The 21,071-nt window shown below is 38.6% G+C and overlaps 1 protein-coding gene and 1 long non-coding RNA gene across 2 annotated transcripts in view; one reads left to right on the forward strand and one right to left on the reverse strand.

Moving 5' to 3' along the window:
- Window positions 1–471: 471 nt before the first annotated feature.
- The window catches only part of NEK9 (NIMA related kinase 9), a 34,009-nt gene continuing 13,409 nt past the window's right edge, over window positions 472–21,071 (reverse strand). Inside the window, exons 8-22 of the mRNA XM_063290120.1 lie at window positions 20,071–20,135; window positions 16,731–16,781; window positions 15,248–15,440; window positions 13,535–13,679; window positions 12,816–13,016; window positions 12,518–12,564; window positions 11,613–11,768; window positions 11,154–11,262; window positions 8,881–9,042; window positions 8,376–8,546; window positions 7,897–7,959; window positions 5,274–5,464; window positions 4,373–4,537; window positions 3,530–3,739; window positions 472–2,553 (exon numbers count right to left, since the gene is read on the reverse strand). Of these exons, the coding sequence (XP_063146190.1) occupies window positions 2,431–2,553; window positions 3,530–3,739; window positions 4,373–4,537; window positions 5,274–5,464; window positions 7,897–7,959; window positions 8,376–8,546; window positions 8,881–9,042; window positions 11,154–11,262; window positions 11,613–11,768; window positions 12,518–12,564; window positions 12,816–13,016; window positions 13,535–13,679; window positions 15,248–15,440; window positions 16,731–16,781; window positions 20,071–20,135 (2,052 nt within the window). The 3' untranslated portion in view covers window positions 472–2,430. The remainder of the gene's footprint in view (window positions 2,554–3,529; window positions 3,740–4,372; window positions 4,538–5,273; window positions 5,465–7,896; window positions 7,960–8,375; window positions 8,547–8,880; window positions 9,043–11,153; window positions 11,263–11,612; window positions 11,769–12,517; window positions 12,565–12,815; window positions 13,017–13,534; window positions 13,680–15,247; window positions 15,441–16,730; window positions 16,782–20,070; window positions 20,136–21,071) is intronic.
- Window positions 6,467–9,926, forward strand: LOC134487967 (uncharacterized). The gene is made up of 3 exons (XR_010066923.1): window positions 6,467–6,639; window positions 8,834–9,023; window positions 9,789–9,926. It is a non-coding gene; the product is annotated as an uncharacterized LOC134487967 (long non-coding RNA).

Genomic DNA, 21,071 nt, shown 5'->3' on the forward strand with positions numbered 1-21,071 from the left:
ACATTATTGTATAATTGATATTCTTGATATATGTAGTCCTTGGTTATCGATGGTAATAGGGACTGGAATCTTCCATTGCTAAGCAATGCTGCTGTAAAGTGTGACATCATGTGACATCACTTAGTGACAATTCCAGCACTCCCTGTTACCTTTAAGTGAGGATCGCGGGTCATTAAGCAAGGCCCTGGTGGCTCACAAGCAGGCAGGTAAGTGGCTGTGGCCAGGTGGAAGGTGCGTGGGTGGCTGGCATAATAAGTAAGGATTTTCATATCTTGCAGTAGAATTTCTAAAAAGTTAAGCAATGCTGATTATTGAAAGGATTCCAAAAATAGTAACAGCAGCAGGAAAAAGGTAAATGTTGGACTAAGTTTAGTGTGTCTGATCATGGCAAACGTAGAACAAAGTAAAAATGTTTTCCTTGACTTACAAGTATCATCAATTTCTATTAGAATTAATCGGGCCAGAAGCAAATGAGTGTCAAAGTTTATTTAAACAGAAAACATCAAACCATTCCACTACTGAATCTTAGAAAGATAGATAATGACAAACTAGTTTTCATATGTTGTATCTCACGATAATAGATCAACAGCAATGCTAGCATGTGACTGTCATCTACAGCGCTAGCACTGCTGAAAAAGGGAGAAGGGAAATGGACTTCTCAAAGGCACTCCGGCCTTTTCCCTTCATTCTTTAGGTGGGACAAAATCTGTGCTTTGGTTGCATAGCAGGGCTGGGGCATATATCAAGGTCTGTAACAGGCACAGCTTGGACAGTGTTATCTTTAAAGGCACATGTATTGCTGAGTGATCACCACTCAGTATAGTGATCAGTACTTCATTCAACTGTAGAGCACGGAGGAATAAAAACAGTGCGCTGCAAAATAGCAATTCTTATCGGCTCCATGATTTCTTACTGGATGTGGCCCCATCATAGTGGTTCTTTATAACAAGACCACCTCTGTTGATGAAACAGTATTTTTGTATGGGGGAAAGCAAACTTCAGTAATTTTTGGAGGGCAGGAAATCAACCAAATGGCACAATGATCTATTAAACATTTTAACAGACCAAATATTTGGTTTAACATTCTCCCCCTTCTTCTTTTCTCAGCCTGATAAAATTGTAGAATGCATAAGGGATGTCAGAGATAGATATATGAGAGGTTGAAATTAAAATCAAGGTCTACCAAATAAAATAATAGACACAAGCATACAGAGCAATTTTTCTAAAAGTTAGGGTTAAGCTGTAATAAAATTCCAATCTACTATAAAGAGAAATGCAGAAATAATTCTTAAGAAATTTTATCTATGCCAAAGGTGTAGGATAGTGAGGTAATCCAATTAGCAAAACTATCAATTTCATTTTTAAATGTGAAAAATAGAGCATCATACCTCCAAAATTCTTTCATACACAGTTTAGGATTAATACTACAGTAGAAGTTCTGAAGTGATGTATGGTAATTGATTGCAGCAATTATATTTGATGCACGTACTTCGTTAAAACCAATATTAAGTCCAGTTTCATGAAGTATTGAAAGAAAGCAAAAACATTGATTTAGGGGATAAAGAAAGAGGTTTTCCACAGCTCTTATTGGAATTTGGGCCAATAACTGAGTAAGAGGAGTCAAGTCATAAATGCGTTTCTGATTTCAAATTCCAATCACTACTTGTATGACTTCAAAAGCAGTAACTGAATTCTACAGCTAGAGATTTGGAGTAGCTGAAAGAGTTCAGCCAGTTCTTTTGCATTTGAACAGTGCCTGGTGGGAATGAAAAGAAAAGGGTGCTTGATGTCCTTCCCCAACATCCCTAAAATTATAAATAAGTTATCTGCAGGCTGAAGAATATATGACTAGAAATGAATCTAAATAGAAACTTTTTTTTCCTGTTTGGGATCCTTTCATCCACTTTCAGAAACTTTGTTTTCTGCATTTCCCCTTCTTCAAACTTCTTTCTTAGAAGCTGAGATGCTTCTCCTTTAACTTTATAAGCTAAAAGTAACTCAGAGCATTTCAATTTGACTGTCAATGTTGGTGTTTGCTTGTTTTCTTTCAATAATTTTTTGTCTTTGAATTGCCTGAAGATGACATGAACACTGTTGCAGATGCAATGCTGTTCTTTGAAAGTTGGAAAATAAATGAAGGAAGTGCTGCTGCTGGAAACATTCCTATGGTGGTGTTACCTGACTCAACAGTACACTGAGAGAACTCACCACTGTTGTATCTGCACAGACACTGGTTTGAATTTAGGGCTCTGTCTCTCTCTAAATTCCCTCTTAGTTTCATAGCTTAAGGCAGTACAGGAATACTTGCATACATGGAGGCTATGGAGATTCTGACTTCCTTGTTCACAAAGGACCTGAATCTAGGAAAGCTGTTCTCTGCATTTGGTTAATGCTGTGTGAAATTGGATAGGCTCCAGCAGATATGAAAGACTACAGGCTAAAGCGGCATGAGTCAGTTCCAAGGAGACACCAGGAGTCAGAATCCAAGTCAGGCTTTGGATCTGGTTCCATCTCTTCTTTGGATGTTTGTGTAGCTTTGGAATGAGATTCCAGCTGTTCAGATTAAAAAAAACAACATACAGATATTCACAACTGAACAAAGCTACAGGTGATAACTATAACATGAAGTGTGTTCAACTGGATATTCTGTTTAACCACAATTGCTTTCTAAACTCTCATTCCACACATGTACTAAGAATAAAATGGCGGTGCAAGGACTAACAGCCATTTGCTCAGACTGCCAAGGAAGTATTATTGAAACATCTGCTTCCCATAAACCTGCTGAGTTGGAACTTATTTTTGAAGTAGTGTCTCTCTTAACATTAGCTATCTATTCTATGATTTAAGGGTCTGAAAAGGAGCAGAAAGGGGAAAAAAGCAAGTATGTTTTCTTAATTAAAACATCATCCTGACTATCAGCATCCAGGCTGTTTCAGCAGGGAAAAAGAAATGAATGTGATGTAAAGGAAGTCCCACTTGCTTCCAATTAGGCTGAATAAGCATCCAAGCCTTGTTTAAAGTAACCTGGGACCTTCTGGGGAGACCTGGTTCAGAGGATTACTTGCAAGGTCTGTCAGACAAAGCATCTGTCAGATAAAGTTGGTCAGATTTGCTGCAAGTTGAACTCCAGCCTTGAAGTAGGTCCTATGGAGGTGACTGAGGCTCAATCTGACTTGGTTATCTAGGAGGAGTCTGATCCTGTTAATCCTGATGAAGTGGACAGAGTTCTTGGGACTACTATGTATAGTATACTCTATATAGTATATAAAGTATAATATATATAGTATAGCCATGGCGAGGAGGGGTTTTGCACAACTTTTGTGTTGTGTGCCAATCTGTTTCCAGTCACTTGTGCCTTAGTCACCTCCTGAATGGGCTACTGCAACATGCTTTACATGGGACTGCCCTTGAAGAGCATCTGGAAGTTTCAGCTAGTTAGGGTGGTTGGAGCCCCATCAAATTTGCTTGGAGGTGTAGGTATTGTTACTCCAGAATGTAATCTGTTACCTTCTCCCAGTGAAAAACTTACCTGGTGTGTTCCTTCTCTCTTAGAGAGAACTTGCAACTGGGCATTAAGACGGGTAGTTTCTTGCTGTAATTTTTCCTGATCTGCCAAGCACTTTGATATTAAACTACTCAGACGCTCCACTTCAGCCTGCAGGAAACTGCATTTACATGCAGATGGTTCCACAGGCAATTTCTCTCTATTACAGGATTCTACTGAATCCAAGACTAGCTGCTGTAAAAAAAAAAAAAGCGTGTATAAAAAATTCAAAATCAATGCTTTTCCAAGTCACTATAGGTAACCATAGCTGGAAGATGAGATTAAAGCTACTAAAAGCATAATAGATCAAAATACTAGTAAAAGGAACTGAATTCTAGAATAATTAGCTACCACAGAAATCCCTGCCAATGTTCTAGCTATAAACCTGGCATATATATATATTCCTTGGGAATAAGGAAGACTTCATCATTTTTGTTACCCTTTCTGTTTCTTTTAGTGCTGTTTTCCATTTTTTTTGTCTTCCCATTTTTAATCAGAGTTTGTGAAACAGTGACTAGGTAAGAGTAGAATGAAATGCTCCCTAACTATTAATGGCCTTACAGAATTCTTAGAAAACTTTACTCATAGTTTTGAAGGGGTGGTTTCTATCATCCAACCTTAGAAGCTTACACACTCTCACACACACCAGTTTGAATTTTCTTTCTCAATTTTGTAGATCCTCTTAGTCTAATAATTTCATGTATCTCTTCCTTCTCTGTCCTTAGATGAACATTCTTTAAGTCTTTCATTTTGCACTTTATTCATTTCTCCAACCCAGATCCCAAACTACAGAGACAGTTTCCATATATTTATAGAAGTTTACATTACCCAAGACCCTGACTTGGATTCGTTAACGTCAACTGGTGTGGGCGAAGGCATATGGAGTCCTTTCAGTTCATTGTAGGGAAAAGTTTCTTTGTCAGATCCAGAAGAGGCTAAGCTTCCAAGAGAAGGGGTTTTGGGCATTGGGATGAACTCTGCATTCTCCAGCTCCTATCCCACAAAGAGAGCAAGCAAGCAAGAATATGAAGATATCTAACTTGCCTACGTTGGATGTCACAAAAGAAATAAGAATGAGAGACGTACTTTAATTATTAAGAACGTAAACATTTTCCTTTAGCTCTGTCTAATATGCTGAGGCTAGTGAATGTAATTGCTAATGATGTATTAGATATATTGGCACAGTTATTAAGAGCACATTCTTTGAGATGTATTCTGAATGCAATGGAATTCAATATCCCTTTCCTTTTAAAAGAAATACAGCCTACAATGAATATTTCATGATTATAAACACATCTAATCTACATAAACAAATACTGTACACAATAGTATTAACTTGCTTCAGTTTTTCCTCAAAAATTAGAGAAATTTTAAAAAATGCCTGTATCTCCTTCAATATTAGTTTTTAGGGTAGTTTAAAAATTTTAAATTACAAGCAACTATCAAACATAGTATTAAAATTGTTTTATTCTAATGATTTAGTTCAAGCACACATTTGGATTTGTTGCCTTCCAAAGAATTAAGATGCCCATTCTGACCCTTATTTCATTGAAAAATTGTGAAAAAAATCTGCTGTCAAAAATGGAAATTCACTGCTAAATTTTTCATTATGGTTTTTAAAAATGCCAACTGAGGCCATTCATGTTTTGGAAGAAACCAACAATTCTAAGACAGCTATTAGAGAAAGTTTTATTTTTCCTTTTCTCTAACCATAGCAACAGTGAGTTACCTTGCGCAGCCAACTAGGACAGGAGCTGCTAGCGGCACTGCTATCTGCAGCTACTTCTGTTGTGCTGATCTGATCCCCCATTCTACAATCTGCTTCCATGGTTCTCCGGAAGCCTCTGCTGTTATCAGGGCTCTCAGAATCCTGCTCAGTTTCTTCTTCCTCACTTGGTTCAGCTGTAGAGCCCTGGGCCACTAACAGAAAAGAGTAGGGAATTAAAAACCTTAAATATTTGCTCATTTCAAGAAAATCTGAAGTTCTTGGAAATGCATACATTGTCAGAATTCAGAATGGAGATGATGTGAAAAGAAGAAAGTATCCTAAGGACAGAATGCATAATAAGAAACCATTGACTCAGGCATACAGGTAGTCCTTGCTTAATGACTATTAGTTCAGGACAGTTTGAAGTTGTTATGGTGCTGAACAAAGGGACTTACAACTGGTCCTCAAACTTCTGGTCATTGCAGTGCTCCTAGAGCCACGTGAGCAAAATTTGGGCCCACCTCCATAACTGACTGCCCCCCTGCTGGCCCTCCCAGCCCCAGCTGACCATCTTTGCCTGCCTCCCCTCCACTGGGCTCACCATCCCGGCCATGCATGGGAGAGGCGCCATGGAAATGTCCTGCAGACCGATGGGTACGTGTTGCACTGCAACCAGCCAGGGCTTCCTCCAGACATACATTTCTTGTATTCTACCAAAATCCTAATACTCTCATATGTTAATGTTATATTAACTGCTTTTCCTGTTTTTTAGTTTAAAATCATCATTCCTTTCTATACCAAATTGGGTTGACTTGTAAGGGGTAAGAAAGAAGGCTGCCACAGATAAAATAGAAGTTCTGTGAATTTGCTGAAAGCCATTGAAATGTATAGAAAAAAAATTAGCTTGTCTTTAAGAAGATGGGAAAAACAAATCCAACATATCGGCCTGATGAGAATAATAGTAATAATTTATTAAACTTGTGTGCATGATCAAAGTTCTCTCACAAGAACAGTATATTAGAAACTATTAAAAATTCTGAGAAAAATAGCATGCGTTTGTGTGCGTGTGTGTGTGCAGGAGGAATGGAATAAAGACAATTTCTCTGAGAAATTGAGAGAGGAGGATGGAGAGAGGAGGAGGATGGAGAACATTTATCCTAAAACCTCTTCCTTTCACATTTGAACAAAGCGCTTGCTCAGACAATACTGGGAGAACAGTGGGCCAAAGCTACAGCCAGCCTAGCACTGTTAAATCACTCTTCCATTGCTGTTCTGCTCAGGTTCTTGACCACTGTCATCCTCCCTCAAGAAACAGTTGAATTGAGAAGAGACTGAACTTCCTTGCAATGTCATACTGGGCAATGATGCTGCACTTTCTCAGCACCAGGTAGCAGGTACTTGCATACAGACAACCACCCAACCTTAATTAAATACTCGTAAGCCACCAGAAACAACAGGAAGATGATGCTAACATGGGGACCAACCCCTGCAACAAACCTAGATTTTTATGCTGTCTCCATATTTACACCAACAGCATTATCACAGGCCCCAGCAACTTTACACTCAAGATTACAGGCACCTTTATATGCTCTTCCTCTAATGTGATATATGTCATCAGCTGCTAGAAATGCTATGTTGGATTCCATGTAGGACAAACAGGCCCCAGGTTTTGTGCAAAAGAATTAATGGACCACAAGTGTGACATCAAGATTAGAACAAAGAGAAAATAATAGAGCATTTAACCCCTCAGGGCATTCTATTACAGATTTCAAAGAAATGAAGAAACAGCAGCACTATTGAGCAAGAGTCTACTGAACACACATAAATCAAAAGATTTCAGGCTATCTCAGAAGGTCTTAAATACAATGGGTTTTTAACACATTACAATTGTTAAGTGATAATGTAGTCTCTCCCATGTTTGACCTGTATCTGTATAATTAACCTGTCTTTCCCTCCCTTCCCCCCACCTTATCCCACTTTAAATCCTGCATCAGTTTAGCTACTTTGTGCAACTGATGGAGTTAGCTATAGCTCATGAAAGTTTATGCCTTTAATAAAATTTGTTAGTCTGAAAGAGAGCTACCAGACTCCTAATTTTGAAGATCCTTGCAAATGACTGTGTGACCTATAGTATTATAATGGCTAGTTTCTCAAAATGTCAGTTGTCTTCCAAGAGCTGATGGCCTGCTACTCAAATCTGGCCCTATTCTTCCCAGCAAATTGGACTTGCTTAAATGCAGCTTAATGCGATCACAGCGTTGGCATCATATCTGACATACTGTATTATTACACCAGATTAGTCAATGAGGAAAGGCCTTCCAATTGTACTATTTCATTTACTTTCCAATGAATGAAATGAAGGCAAAGAACAAGCTGCTAAAGTGAAGAGATTTATCAGAATAAATTCTGTGCCTTGTATAGTAAGGCCTTTGGTCCATCTAGCAGTTGTATCTTAGCTCATTACAGTCCACACTGTGATAATAGTGACTCACTGTGATAACAGTGACTTTCAAAGCAACATCTTTCCCAGCTGTCCAGGCCAGAGATTGAACTTGATACATTTTTATGCAAAGGATATGCTGTTCTTCTGAATACTTTCTACTCCAATAGAGAATTATGTAGTACTAATAATCTGATTACTTACCAGCCCCAATGGACAGGCCACTGCTACTGGAGCGAAGGATGGTTTTAGAATTTATAACTTTTTCTGGAGAGAAAAAAGAAACATTTTCTCAGTTCAAGATTTAAAGAATATGGGAAATCTGATACATGCTCAGATATGACCCACTCTTCCATGTGAATCTGTCCTAACAGCCAGGAAACACGCTGAGACAAGGAACTGGTCTCTTATTGCTAGTACTTAACAGGAATCCTAACAAACTGAAGAAGCGTGGGAAAACCCAGACATATAAACCCCAAAGGTTAAGGTGGTCCCGATCTGTGTCTCTTTGAATGGCTGACCAATTCCTCAGTGCTACGCATGCGCTTGACAGTCTGGATGGGAGCCCCCTGCTCGCCATCCTTACTCATGACAGAATCCAAGTAATGCATTGTTACAGTTAACAGTTAGAAAAAAAGACGAATTAATGATCTACCTTCAGACCCCAGCATTTTTATACTCACCAACAATTATTATAGTATGCCATCCACGGCAAGATAAGTCTGGGACATAATGCAGGGAGCCAAAAATGGGGCGAGGCCATGATGTACAAATATCAGAACTGTGAGCTCTCTCTGTTGGTGTCATTGCTAAACGGCCATTCCCTCCATTACCCCATGCAAATATATGGTTATCTGGGAAATAAAAACGTTTATCAGCTTAAAGTCAAGAACCCCACACTGCCTTTGAAGGATTTCCAAAAGATTACATTTATTTCTACTTAAAGATCTAACAATCAAGACCAAAATAACACTTTAAGTGAGTCCTATAGGAATATGGTGTTTTGTGAGGCTTTATTATATATTGTTAGCACAAAAAAGTACTTCTTGTCTAGTAATATATGTATTGTGTGCCTTCAAGTCAGACTGGTTTTTTTTTTCCTATTATCATCTCTAAGCAAACCATTTCTGATTCCTTGCAGACCCAGTTTAAAGAAATTCACACCAACCCACTAATGCCTATCCTTACCATCAGTAGCAGCTATGGTGAACTCATCACCGCAGGAAACTCTGATGACCTGTTTTCCCCCAAGAGGCCCTCCTAGCAGATTAATGCCCAGGTGCTTCTTATAGTCCCCAACACCCAACTGTCCACACTTATTGGAGCCAAAGGTAAGCAGACGACCTCGCTCTGAAACAAAAACAATGATGTCATTAGGGACTAATAACTCAGAAAGCTGACAAACACTGTTGAAAAATGTGCTGTGAGCTGTAATGCAGGACATCTTTATCATAGTTAGTTCTAAGGTTTTAGATTATCTTTCCATGGTAGCATGGCAACAGATACATTTATCTAAGCATACAGTATGTATTAGCTTATATGCATCATTTCATCATATCTTCACCAACATACATGAATTTCTACTAGTGTTGATTAGGATCAAGATAATTTAAGTCAGAAGCAGGCACATCTGGAATTTTGAAAGCAAAATGGCTCTGGCCCATTGACAGTGTAGGTACAAGACTCCATGATCAGAAGACAGTCTTACTAGAGAGAATCCTGAGGTTCTCTGCTATTTCCTTAGCTGCTCCTTATGATGTTATGTATAAACTCAGATTACCCATCTTTTTTTTCTCCTGGTCAGGTGGAAGTATTTCCAGATAAGGACAGAGCTGCAATCACTTCTATTTTTGTTGTCGAAGAATGCCTATGTGGCATATGTATATTTCAGGAGAGTTCTTCTAATAACAATCATGCTACAAGCTGATGTCTTGCTTTTCCATTTATTTATTTATTTTAAATGTAAATTAGTATTTTAAGAAATTAAAGTTAACATTAGGGAACCAGGTAAATGCAAGGAGACAGGAACCACATTGCCTATTCATGTTTATTTAAGAAGAATTTTTGAAAAAATCCTGTCCCTTTCTCCCCCACAGGAGCCAGTATTCCCCCTGTTCAAAGTATCTGCAATTGGAATAAGGCCATCTGATCATAGAATGGGACACGGGTTTAGCAAGGAAGGAAGGAACACCATAAACTGAATGTCTTTTTATCTGAGGTAACTATTCCTTACCTCACCTACCCTATATCCTATGTATTCCACATGCTCAGGGGACTCCCCTGGATGACTATGATCTTGAAGGGTCTACTAGGGGGCACAGGTGTCTATAGGGGGGATAAAAGATAGGAAACTTTCCTTCCATGAATTTGCTTAAGTTATTTTATGATAACTTAAAGTCTAAAGCAAACTCAGATCACTCTGCAATTATTCCACCAGCATCTTCTAGCATTACCCGGCCATCATTAAGGCAATAACAGATCTGTCCTCATACTGTTATATTAGCACAACAGTGGTAGGATGACTTAAGGTGACATTAAGATGACATTATATGTCATTAGTGTACCTAACCACAGAAATGCCAAGTTCATTACCCTATCTCATTCAATTCTCCACTGCTAGGAACTTCAGAGTTAACATTCAGGATTTTATTTCTAATCCAGTAAACTAAATTTATTTGCTGGCTGCAGTGGTCTGAAATGGTTTATGGAGCTAATTTAACAGGGATGATTTAAGATATATTATTAGATGAAAATGTGCACTAATTGTAACAATTCCACCTTTCAAATAGTTAAAAAGGCAAATACACAGTGGGTATGCTTGGAAGAAGAGAGAACTGCAGGAAGACATAATAGCTGTCTTAAGTATCTGAAAAGCATTAGCGTAGAAGATAGAACAGAACTGTTCACTGTTAATTCAGAAAGACAGGACAGGAAACAAAGAGTTTAAATTACAAGGAAGTAAATTTCAGTTGGGCATCAGGAAAATGTTGCTAAATGTTAAGAGTTGTTTAACAATTGGGCAGACTGCCTTGGAAGGTAGTAAAGTCTCCTTTGGTGCAAATGTTTAAAAGGAGGTTAGACGGCCATCTTTCAGGGATGCTGTACTAGTGCCTTCCTGCACTGAACAGAGGATTGGACTAGATGATCTCTAAGGTCCCTTCTAACTTTTAAGTGCCATCACTCTACAACTCCTAGTGGCTGTATCAATACAGTTACTTGTCAGTGCTACTGAAGTGGTTCGCCATTGCCTTCTTCCAGTGTCTTGTTTTGTCTGTAACTTCCCAGTTTAGCCATTAGTACTGGGATTCCCAGGCTGTCAACTATATGAGTAATAACCCAGAACTGATACTGCTTATGTTCTGAGATCAGCCTGCTGCCACCTACTGAAATTGTAGGTTAGTTCACCATTATCTAGAAATGAAACTACATCACAAGATGAATGCAATATAATTAGACCTTACCGTCAATGGCAGCAGTGTGTGTCTTTCCTGGGGCAATAGTGCGAATCTTGTAGAAGGAGAGTTTCTTGGCCAAAGTGAAAGTAGCAGTATATGGGATTTCTTGGTAAGCCTATGAGAAGAGATCCATCTTACAAAACCAATGCCATGATTCTGTACATGCTCACACTTTAATCAAGAACCATCTATGCAGAGCTTGATAAAGTCTTAATATCCTAAGACTCTGTCTTTCTAAGACAAGCAATATCTATTGGTCCTTGTATAGGCTTCCCAAAAATATGTAGTATAGAATTGTACAACATAAAATTATTTCCAGAAATCATAAACCATACTCATTTGGGTTTTTTCCCCCTTGGTTCTTTTTAATCTGATAACAAATATTTGTTATGAATTTAAAAAATCATATTTACAAGCATGTTTCATGAAAACATTATTGCCCTATTTTCATTCAGTGCCACTCACATCATGATTAATGATCCCTGAAGTGCACTGGTTCAGGCCTAGCTTGTTGAATTCATTCAGACCACAGGCCAACACCTTGCCAGTCTGTGTGAGCAGAAAGGTTCCATCGCTGCCACACTGGACTGAGACAATATTGGAAGTCTTTTGAATTTCTACCTAAAAAAGAAATACATAAGATACCTCAACAACTAAATGCAATTGCTGCAGAGTGCCAGCCAACAGAGACTTGAATTTTGCATATAGAAGGTCCTAGTTTCAGTCCCTGGCGTTTCTTGACACCTGGAGGGGGAAAACAGCAGTTGTGGAAAGAATCAAGGCCCTTTTTCCTAGTCAGTTAAATGACAGAGAAAAAGATTTAGTGACAAGAAGTCAAAGGCTTTATTCTTTCTTTCAATTTATTTTTGAAGTTTTCATTGTATGAAAGAAAAGAATAAAAAAAGAATACAACGAAGATTTACAAAATACAGTAATTATATACAGTATGTTAAAAGAAAAAGGAAAAACACTCTACCATTGTTACAAGTAACATTGAATTGGAATACATATATTAAAAAAAACCTCATATCAGTTTGGCTCTTTAAGAACTGGTGTTTCCAATTTAAAAGAAAACCAAGGATAGGATAAACCTTTGTCTAACACCATGGAGATATGCTGTTAATCAGAGTAGATGTGCCAGAGTAGATATGTAAAGCAGTATTTCTTCTATCATCTATTTTATATAGAGGAAAGTAAAATAATGCCACATGGTAAGGTGCTGTTGTCAGAATAAGTTTATTCTTGCCCCTTGTCTGTATTAATTTACAAAACCTTAACAAATCTTTGTTTTTAATATGCTGAACTGGAAAGAAATGTCTCAAGATCATTCTAGAAATCCAGGAAATGCGGTCAAGTTCAATCAGTTTTACCTTTTGTGGGATGGAGTGATCCTCTTCTGAATCCAAACCCAAGCGGCCTTTATTTGGGGAGAAACAATAATGTTGAGTACAGCTAATAATGTTCAGATACAAAGAAGCTCTCAATTTCTGAGAAAACAGGTCTGTCTGAATATCAATACAGATTCATAGGTTCAAGCATCTACCTTTCCAGAAGTACAGATCCTTATTTAATCTGGTCTATCATGACAGTACTCCAAGGAAATTTACTTCTATCAGTCATTAATCTACCCTTTGCCAACGATTAAAGACTGCATGTAGGGTATCCTACCATATTCTCCACAGCCCCATGTGTAGACCTCATGATTTCGTGTCAGCACTGCCACATGATTATCTCCACAGGAAACCTGTTCCACTGGATTGCTGAGGAAAAAGTTGAGCTGCTGGGGCTCTAGCACCTCAGAGCCAAAAGCCTTGTCAACACCAATGCAGCCATAGTAATCTGAGCCAAAGGCAAAGGCTTGACCTTCATCTGCATGAAAGCAAGGGATACATGAATAACATAGTATGTACTTAAAAATCCAAAGGGTGCCTAAAGCCAATGGTCATCTTCATCTTTAATAAAGGGAGAACTTGACTACAGTGTAATCTAATTACTTTGATCAAGCCAGGTCTAATATGACTTAATCTACCACAGCATCCAACAGTCTGCCCCATATTTGTATTATATACATAAAGACCACCAATTATAATCTATTTTTAATCTTTGCTTTTGTTTTATTTCACTTATTTTATTCACTCGATCATGAAACCTAATATAATGGGTGATATAATGACATTTCAAGGAACACAAAACAAAAATAAATATACATTGGCTTTTGGAGGTTGTCCTAATTCCAGCAGTTGCAGGCTTGTCTGCCTTGCAGATTTACCAATACCTGAGTATTTCATATTCTCTTGTATGCAATGAGTATTCTCTGTTTTAGTTAATACACGATTTCAGTTCTTCCATAACATTTTTGGTACATTTAACCTTAACCTCTCTCTCACCTGTAATGCAGACTGTAAAGTCATCACCACAAGATACTTGACGGATAGCTTTGCCCTGCAATTTTTCCACGTGCTTAGGCTGCCGATAGGAAGCTTTGTCTCCATGCCCCAGTTGGCCATGCAGTTTAGTGCCTCCCTGCATGTTCTATAAAAAAAACAGGTTTGATAAAGTACTCTAAGAGCCAAGGAATATTGCTAGTGAAAAGAAACTAAATAAGAAATAATATAGACTCTGTCTAGGATCTAGAGCAGTGTTTCTCAACCTTGGCAACTTTTAAGATGTATGGACTTCAACTCCTAGAATTCCCCAGCCAGCAAGGCTGGCTGGGGAATTCTGGGAGTTGAGTCCACACGTCTTAAAGTTGCTAGGGTTGAGAAACACTGATCTAGAGAGATTTCTATGTTCCTCTGTGCTCAGACAGGATGAAGTGGCCTATTTTTCCTTCAGCATCTAATAATAAGTTTTTTTGTGTCCTATGGAGTGCTGGTCCAGGTGACCATCCAACTTTTGGGGTGCTTTTTGGAAGAAGTAGGAGGTGCCATCTTGAAGGAGCTGAAAACCTCTTGATCTTTGGAACCTACCTTGTAGTAGGCAAACTCTCTGAATGAGGAAATACCACTTATGTACCCAGAGATGGAGTAAAAATAGACATGTACATTTTCTGCTTTTCTATCAAGATTATGTAATGGTATCAGACATCAACAGTGATACAGCGTATATAAAAACATTAAACCTAGGAATTCACTAAAGAAAATCCTTCCTTGAAACAAACTATATTTAATGTGAGTTAAAATCCATTTTATACTGTCTTCACACACAAACTCTCTCATGTCTTCTTCTCCATGGATAAGGCTACTAGTTATAATGGCTGAATATTATTTCCAGCATTAGACTAGCATCTATTTTGCATGTGGTCCATTCTGCCTGAATTCAAGGTGCTGGTTGTAACTTAAAGCCCCTTACAGATTTGACCATTAGCACCTCTGGTATGGTCTCCTCCAGGTAGAATCTGCCCACCCTACACAGTCTAGCCAGAAAAAGATGCTAAGGGTACCCGCCCACTGAAAGATCAGGAGATTGGGAACTGGAGAACAGTATTATTAGTGGCAGCCCCTCACCTTGGAACAGCTCGCCCCATGAGATTGGATTAGTCCCCACTCTTTTAGTTTTTACAAAGTTGTTCAAAATAGTCTTCTTTTGCAGGACATTTGGTTAGGAAGATTTTAACTGAAGGCAGCAACAGTTATCATTTTAGGATTATAATTACAATAAGTTTATGCTTCTTAATATACTCTTATTGTAAGCCACTTACAGCTGCTCAAATAGGTGGCATACCAATAACTGTAAAAAGTAAATAAAATATTAAACTCTATAAATACTTAATTTCCCCCAGCTGATGAACTTGGCCAAAGGCTATTTCCCTTTAGTTTGCAGTTCCACTTGGAGGCAGTTGGAGCCTCATGAATTTGGGACATGGATGGAAACATACATACATACATACATACATACATACATACAGGGATAAATGAACTCCCTGTAACTGCTACTTCCTTGCTCAATGGATGGGGCCCATGTGATCTCTCAGGATGACCTCCTTGGAGTGCAGGATGCAAATTCCTAGTAGCACTTGATCCTTTGGTTGATGGCAGATGCTGGAGAATACCTTTTTGGAGAATTCCCTCCCAAACTTTCCAAATTCTTTCAACACTTACCACCCAAGTATAGAGCTCTTTCTCCACTGTTACCACTGCAAAGTGGGTGTTTCCTGCACAGACCTGTCGTGCACTGCAGCCATTTTTAATAACATCCAGCTTCTGAGGAGTGGACTTTCCACCCCCCCATACATATACTTCACTAGTGCGTGAAGTCACCACTGCAATCGGTGCTTCATTCATGGTACTTGTTCTGTAAATCACAAGAGATCTGTATGGATACATTGTTTACCATCAGCTGCTTTTCTAAGCCTCTAAAGAGAAGATAGATAGGAAAATTTTAATTTCCAGATTCCATGCAGAAACAAGTGCTAAGAGTTTTCCATATATATAAATATACACAGGCATGCATTAGGTTCAGAGGCTATGCAGACAGCATGGAAACATGGAAGAAAGCAGCATGTTGTACAAATAAGGCAAATAAAAGCAGAAATCAGTGTGAAGACACATATAAACTTAGGAGAAAGTGCAAATATTTTGACGATTTAAAACACTGGCATTTTTAACTGTATATGTAAAGTGTTCAGCAATACAGCACTATTTGTAAATGGAGATTGATGTAAAGTAAATGGAAATCTAAAGTGAATGATGGGCATGGTTAACAACAAAAGTAAAATCTGAAGCCTTAAAGTCTGTGAAATATAATTTACCACAGTTTAACTCTTGCATATTTTACAATGAAAATGTCTTAACAACAGTATTCTTTTATAGCAATTACCTACCAAGAAAAGTTATGCAAAACATTCAGTGAGAAACAGTCAGGTTCAACTGATCTATGCTTGGACCAAAATGCTTGCCTCTGGTCTGTGCCCCGACCAAAGCACGCGTGGGTACAGGCATGGACCTGCCACATGTATATTTGGCCTGGGCATGCAGCCAGAACACACACATTTAGGTACCAGTGTTCCAGGGTGGGAATGGAGGAAAGGCAAAGCTGTTGGCAGTGGCACAGAAAGGGTTAGAAAGGTGCTAGGAAAATAGGGCAGGCAGCTGATTGGATTACACCATTCTTTAATTCAAATTTGATGGCAATAACTAAGAGAAAATAAAGGAAGACACCAAGAAGATTGGAAGAAAAGGTAGCTGGCTGTTTGAGTTATGCTGCACTTGAATTGGACATGCTGCAGTGGAATTCAAGCATGGGAACAGCTATGGGGAGGTAAGGAAAGTATGGTGCTGGCTGGTGCAGAGGCCATGAAGAGGAGGGGAGAAAGAGGACAGGTGCGTCAGCTTTGCCTACCTACCCTGCAAGATCCCTCCAGATTCCTATTATTATCTAGATTGTCCCCTTCCAGTGTAAATGTTGTCTGTATAAACACATGTGTGCACAGATAGCTTAGGAAAGTCTTTGAAGCAGCAGAGGGAGCCTTCCAAAGGACACACTCTTTTAACACTGTTAGGAAAGGTGCTTTGCTCATGCTAAGATGCTTTGCAGAGCCCAACTATTTTCTTCTGCTTTACTCTTCAACACATATTCCTTTACCTTGGTCGTTTGTTTGGGCCATTAAGCAGCACAACCTTTTCCTCCATGTCCCTGCCAGGATGAAGAATAAGCAGTAAGAATGGTACATCAATACAGCTTTTTTGACAGGAATTGTTATATGATTTAAAGATATTGCAAATGACCCTTCAATAAAATTGTACTGCATGCCATTTCAGTAATGAAATACAAGGAACTCTGTCTGAAGTAAATGTTATAATTTCCACATAGCGAACACTGTTACTCAAAGCTTATAGTATACAATATCCAGAATATGCACAGAGTAATAAAGTTTGTATAAACAGTGGGCATGCTTCAGTGTTGTGTTGTAACTATGTAAATTGGGTGCTCTCATAGACAGGAAGTGGGGGAAGTAAATTTGCCCTTCTCCTCCGTCCCTATGTTCCCAAAAATCTGTTCCCAGAGATTGGGGGAAACTTTGTTGCTTGAGAACTGTAGGGAAAAGAAGAAATTGACAAAAACTGCCATCCTGCATTAAAAAGCCTCTTCTGGAAAAGCGTTCCCTCTACAAATAGAAGGGTTATGTTCTGTTTGTATAGGGGCTAATCTGGACCAAACTTAAGAGTCTATTTGTAAGTTTCATTTGGAGTCCAGTACTGGATTTCTATATTTACAGGCAGAGAGATGTAAACAGGTGAATCTAGCATAGGGCCTGGAACATGAAACAAACAAACAAACAAACAAACAAAAAAACCAATACTGAAGATCATGACACAAAACAGTGCCAGAACCATAGCACAGATGATGCTGTAAGGAGGATTAGATCATCTGAAGGAATACAAGGGAATGAAAAGCCCACTGGCCAAGTCATTTTGCTTCTTGAGGCAAAGCAGCAAATGGACCACCCATCTTCCTGTCTAAGACAAAGCGAACAATTCCTAAACCCAGCCAAGTACTTTTGGCACAAAAGACAGAACATCTCACAAGACCTCCCCCATTCATGGAACTAAAAATGTAATGGCAGCTGAATAATTAACTAATAATTTGCTGCCTCACAATACCTAATTAGTAAGTTGGTTGTGTTGTTAATTCAATTATGCAAATTTGGTTTACTTTCTCCCACTGTAATTTAGATTTTTTCAAGACTGTTGCATGAAGGATATATATCACTTCACACAAGCAATCTGTTTTTCTACTTAATTATTTTCTACTTCATATATTATCTGCTTTGATTTTTTTCCAAACAAAATAAAATAGAGGATACAGTAATCTAAAAACCTCCACTGTCCCAGTTTTGCAACAAACACAAATTCTCAATCTTGCATTTGCCACCAATATAAAAGTAGAGAGTTTTATATTATCTCTCTCTCTCTCTCTTTTCACATACATACACTGAAGGCTTAATATTCTTAATTCTCCACTTTTCTTCTGCAACCTTTGTAAATGGTATAATCAGAAGGAATAAATACATTGTTTTAAAATGTTGAAAGGAATTCACATATAAAATAATTAGAATAACCACATAAAGTCATTATTTTTGCTGTCACTACAGTATCAGAGAGAGAGACTGTGTATGAGTATGTGTGTGTTTTGTCTGTTTCTGCGTGTGTGTGACAGAGAGAGTGAGAGGTGTTAGGAAGGGAGATAATCGCAAGGCAGGATGGCATGTTTCAGGTCCCGTTGGCTAAGGAATGCCAGTTGGTTGGGCCTAGAAGACGTGCCTTTTCTGCCACAGTGCCCACCTTATGGAACATTGTTCCTCTGGAGATGAGGATGGCCCCAAACCTGCTGGCTTTTCGTAAGTCCTTAAAGACCTGGCTCTGGGCCTGGGCCTGGGGCCCTTTAGTCATTATGATGGGTGACTTATTCTCGTCTATGAATTTTAATTTTTGAATTATTTTGTTTTTATTTTTTAAATTTTGTTCATCACCCACTTGATGAGATGGGTGGCCATATGAATTAAATAAATAAATAAATCTCAAGCAATGCTGGTCCATGGACAGAAAATTTGAGAAATGTTTCTCTGCAACCTATCCTGTTCCCTCCTTCTAACCAACGCAGGACTGTTACTGTTTCTGAAGGAAAAAATTCTACATCAGCTCAGGTAGCACAGGTAAGGATTCGGATCACTGGGGCTGGGGGGGGGGACTGTGCAGGGAGTGGAGGAAATTTGGATTCAAGGCATCCAAAGCCACTGTGCTAGCCCCATGATCTGCTATCACTATGAAGCCCATCAGACATCCACAAAGCTCTACTGCAGGAACAACAGTTGCCTTCGCAGAACAGGCACTCCAACTAATGGATTCTTTTTGGCAGCAAAGGATTGCAAAGGTGTATCTCTTCCTAATCAAATCCCTCTAGCAAGTTAAGCCTCCTCTGGCTTAGATTTTTACACTAACTAGTAGAATTGATTGATTGATTGATTGATTGATTGAATTTATCACCGCCTATCTCCCAAAAGGGACTCTGGGCGGTTTACAATACAACCTGAATAAAAATATAAAACTGTAAAACACTATAATACACAATAAAATAAATATGATATTTTTGTATGAATTACTATCTTCCATTAACATTATGGTAACTCCTATGAACATCTGAGAATATCCCTTCTTAGTTTGTTGTGAAGGTTCACCCTGCATTTGCTACATGGTAACATAAAAAGCTTATTTCAACATTTTAAAAATATCTTACTACTTCAGATCTTAAGCATACATTAGAAAACTGCTATCTAGAGTACTGGCTTGATTACATATTATTATAAACATTGTAGGAGGAGAGCAGTGTTAGTCTATGGTGGCAAAAATCAAAAGGAATCTGGTAGCACCTTTTCCAACTAACAAATTCTATTAAAAGACATAGGTTTTTGTGATTAACATAAGCTTGCACAAAAACTTATGCCTTTTAATAAAGCATGTTAGTCAGAAAAGGTGCTGCTCCTCCTGATTTCTACTATTAAAAATAATTTTATGAGCAAGAGTAATCAGAGTATGTTGCTCCACTAGTACCTTTCAGCACGCATGTATTTCTCTAGACATAATCCAATATATTTTGTATACTGAGATAGAAGCCTGAGATAAGCCAGGTAAAACTGAGGGAAGAGAAAACCTGAATACAGACAGCTCAGTTTCAAAGTTAAACGTTCTATACTTTTAGCATTCTTATTTTTAATTCAGTGCTGCAAGGAACTTGTGAATATCATTTAATCTTTAAAGAAGCAGCTTCGCTCAAAGTAGGACTCAACAGGCAGTCTAAGTGGCTGCATATGTGAAACACCATTATGATCAGGCAGTGCAAAGTTCTGTGGTTTCTTCTGATGTGCACACACACACACACACACACACACAACCTGTTTGTGTCTAATATATGCATGAACATTTACCTCCTGCGCTTCTTGATAAATGGACTCTCAAGTATCTCATCAGCAGTAGGCCTCTTCTCAGGATCCTAAAAGAGGTGAGTGACAGGTGACTCCCTAAGGAGAGGGATCATTTTTCAAATCTTTAAGTCTAGGGCAATGAATAAGTTACATCTTTGTGGTCTCTTCCCATTCCCCAAACACAGCAAATCAAAAAGGCCATAAAATGAGCAGAACATTCAGAGGCAATACAAAGGTAGTTTAACAGCTCTCACATTACTGCAGTATTCAGGGAGCCAAAATTATTAGATGTACGGAGTTCAAAGGCATAGCAAGCCCAGGAACTTACATCTTCACACAGGACATTTTACTTTGAAGCTAAGTGACAACAAAAGTGGAACTAGTTATGACTGGTACTCAGCGGAACTCTGAGGGTAGACCAACCAACGACATCTATTTCACTGCTCTTCCTCTCCTCTTACAGATTTCCAAACAACGCATGGCAACTTTTTAGTGTTTAAATGAATTGTTTTATTTTAGCAAATAAACCCAAATTACTCCCTCACTGAATTCATAAGGGCTGTGTGCTCTCACACTTGTTTTTCTGCTGAGAGAAAAGAGAGATAACTTCCATCTCTTCTTACAGCCAACCCATTCCTCCAAAAGATTTGCCAACCCAGTTTGCCAAGAACAGTGAGGTCTCATGCTGACATCAAAGTTAACACAAGCACCAGGCTGGTGACTGGATCTGTGGGGGAGGGGAGGGAGGAATAACCCCAAGATTTGACATCTGCTAAAAGAGATAAAAACTGAATGTTTCTGCTAGTTTACTATAGCAACTTTCCTTTTGCTCTTTTACCATAGACATTTCCCTTCCACCCTGACTCAGTAAACCAAAGTAGATCTCCATGTGAAAAAAACAGACTATGGTGCATTTGCTCAATGTATAACTATTCTGCAGAGAAAACCCAGCCCCATCCTGACAAAGACAACTCTGTAGACAAGCCTAGCCTCAACCTGGCTCA

This window comes from Candoia aspera, chromosome 1 (genome assembly GCF_035149785.1).
Source record: "Candoia aspera isolate rCanAsp1 chromosome 1, rCanAsp1.hap2, whole genome shotgun sequence".
Classification (NCBI taxonomy): domain Eukaryota; kingdom Metazoa; phylum Chordata; class Lepidosauria; order Squamata; family Boidae; genus Candoia; species Candoia aspera.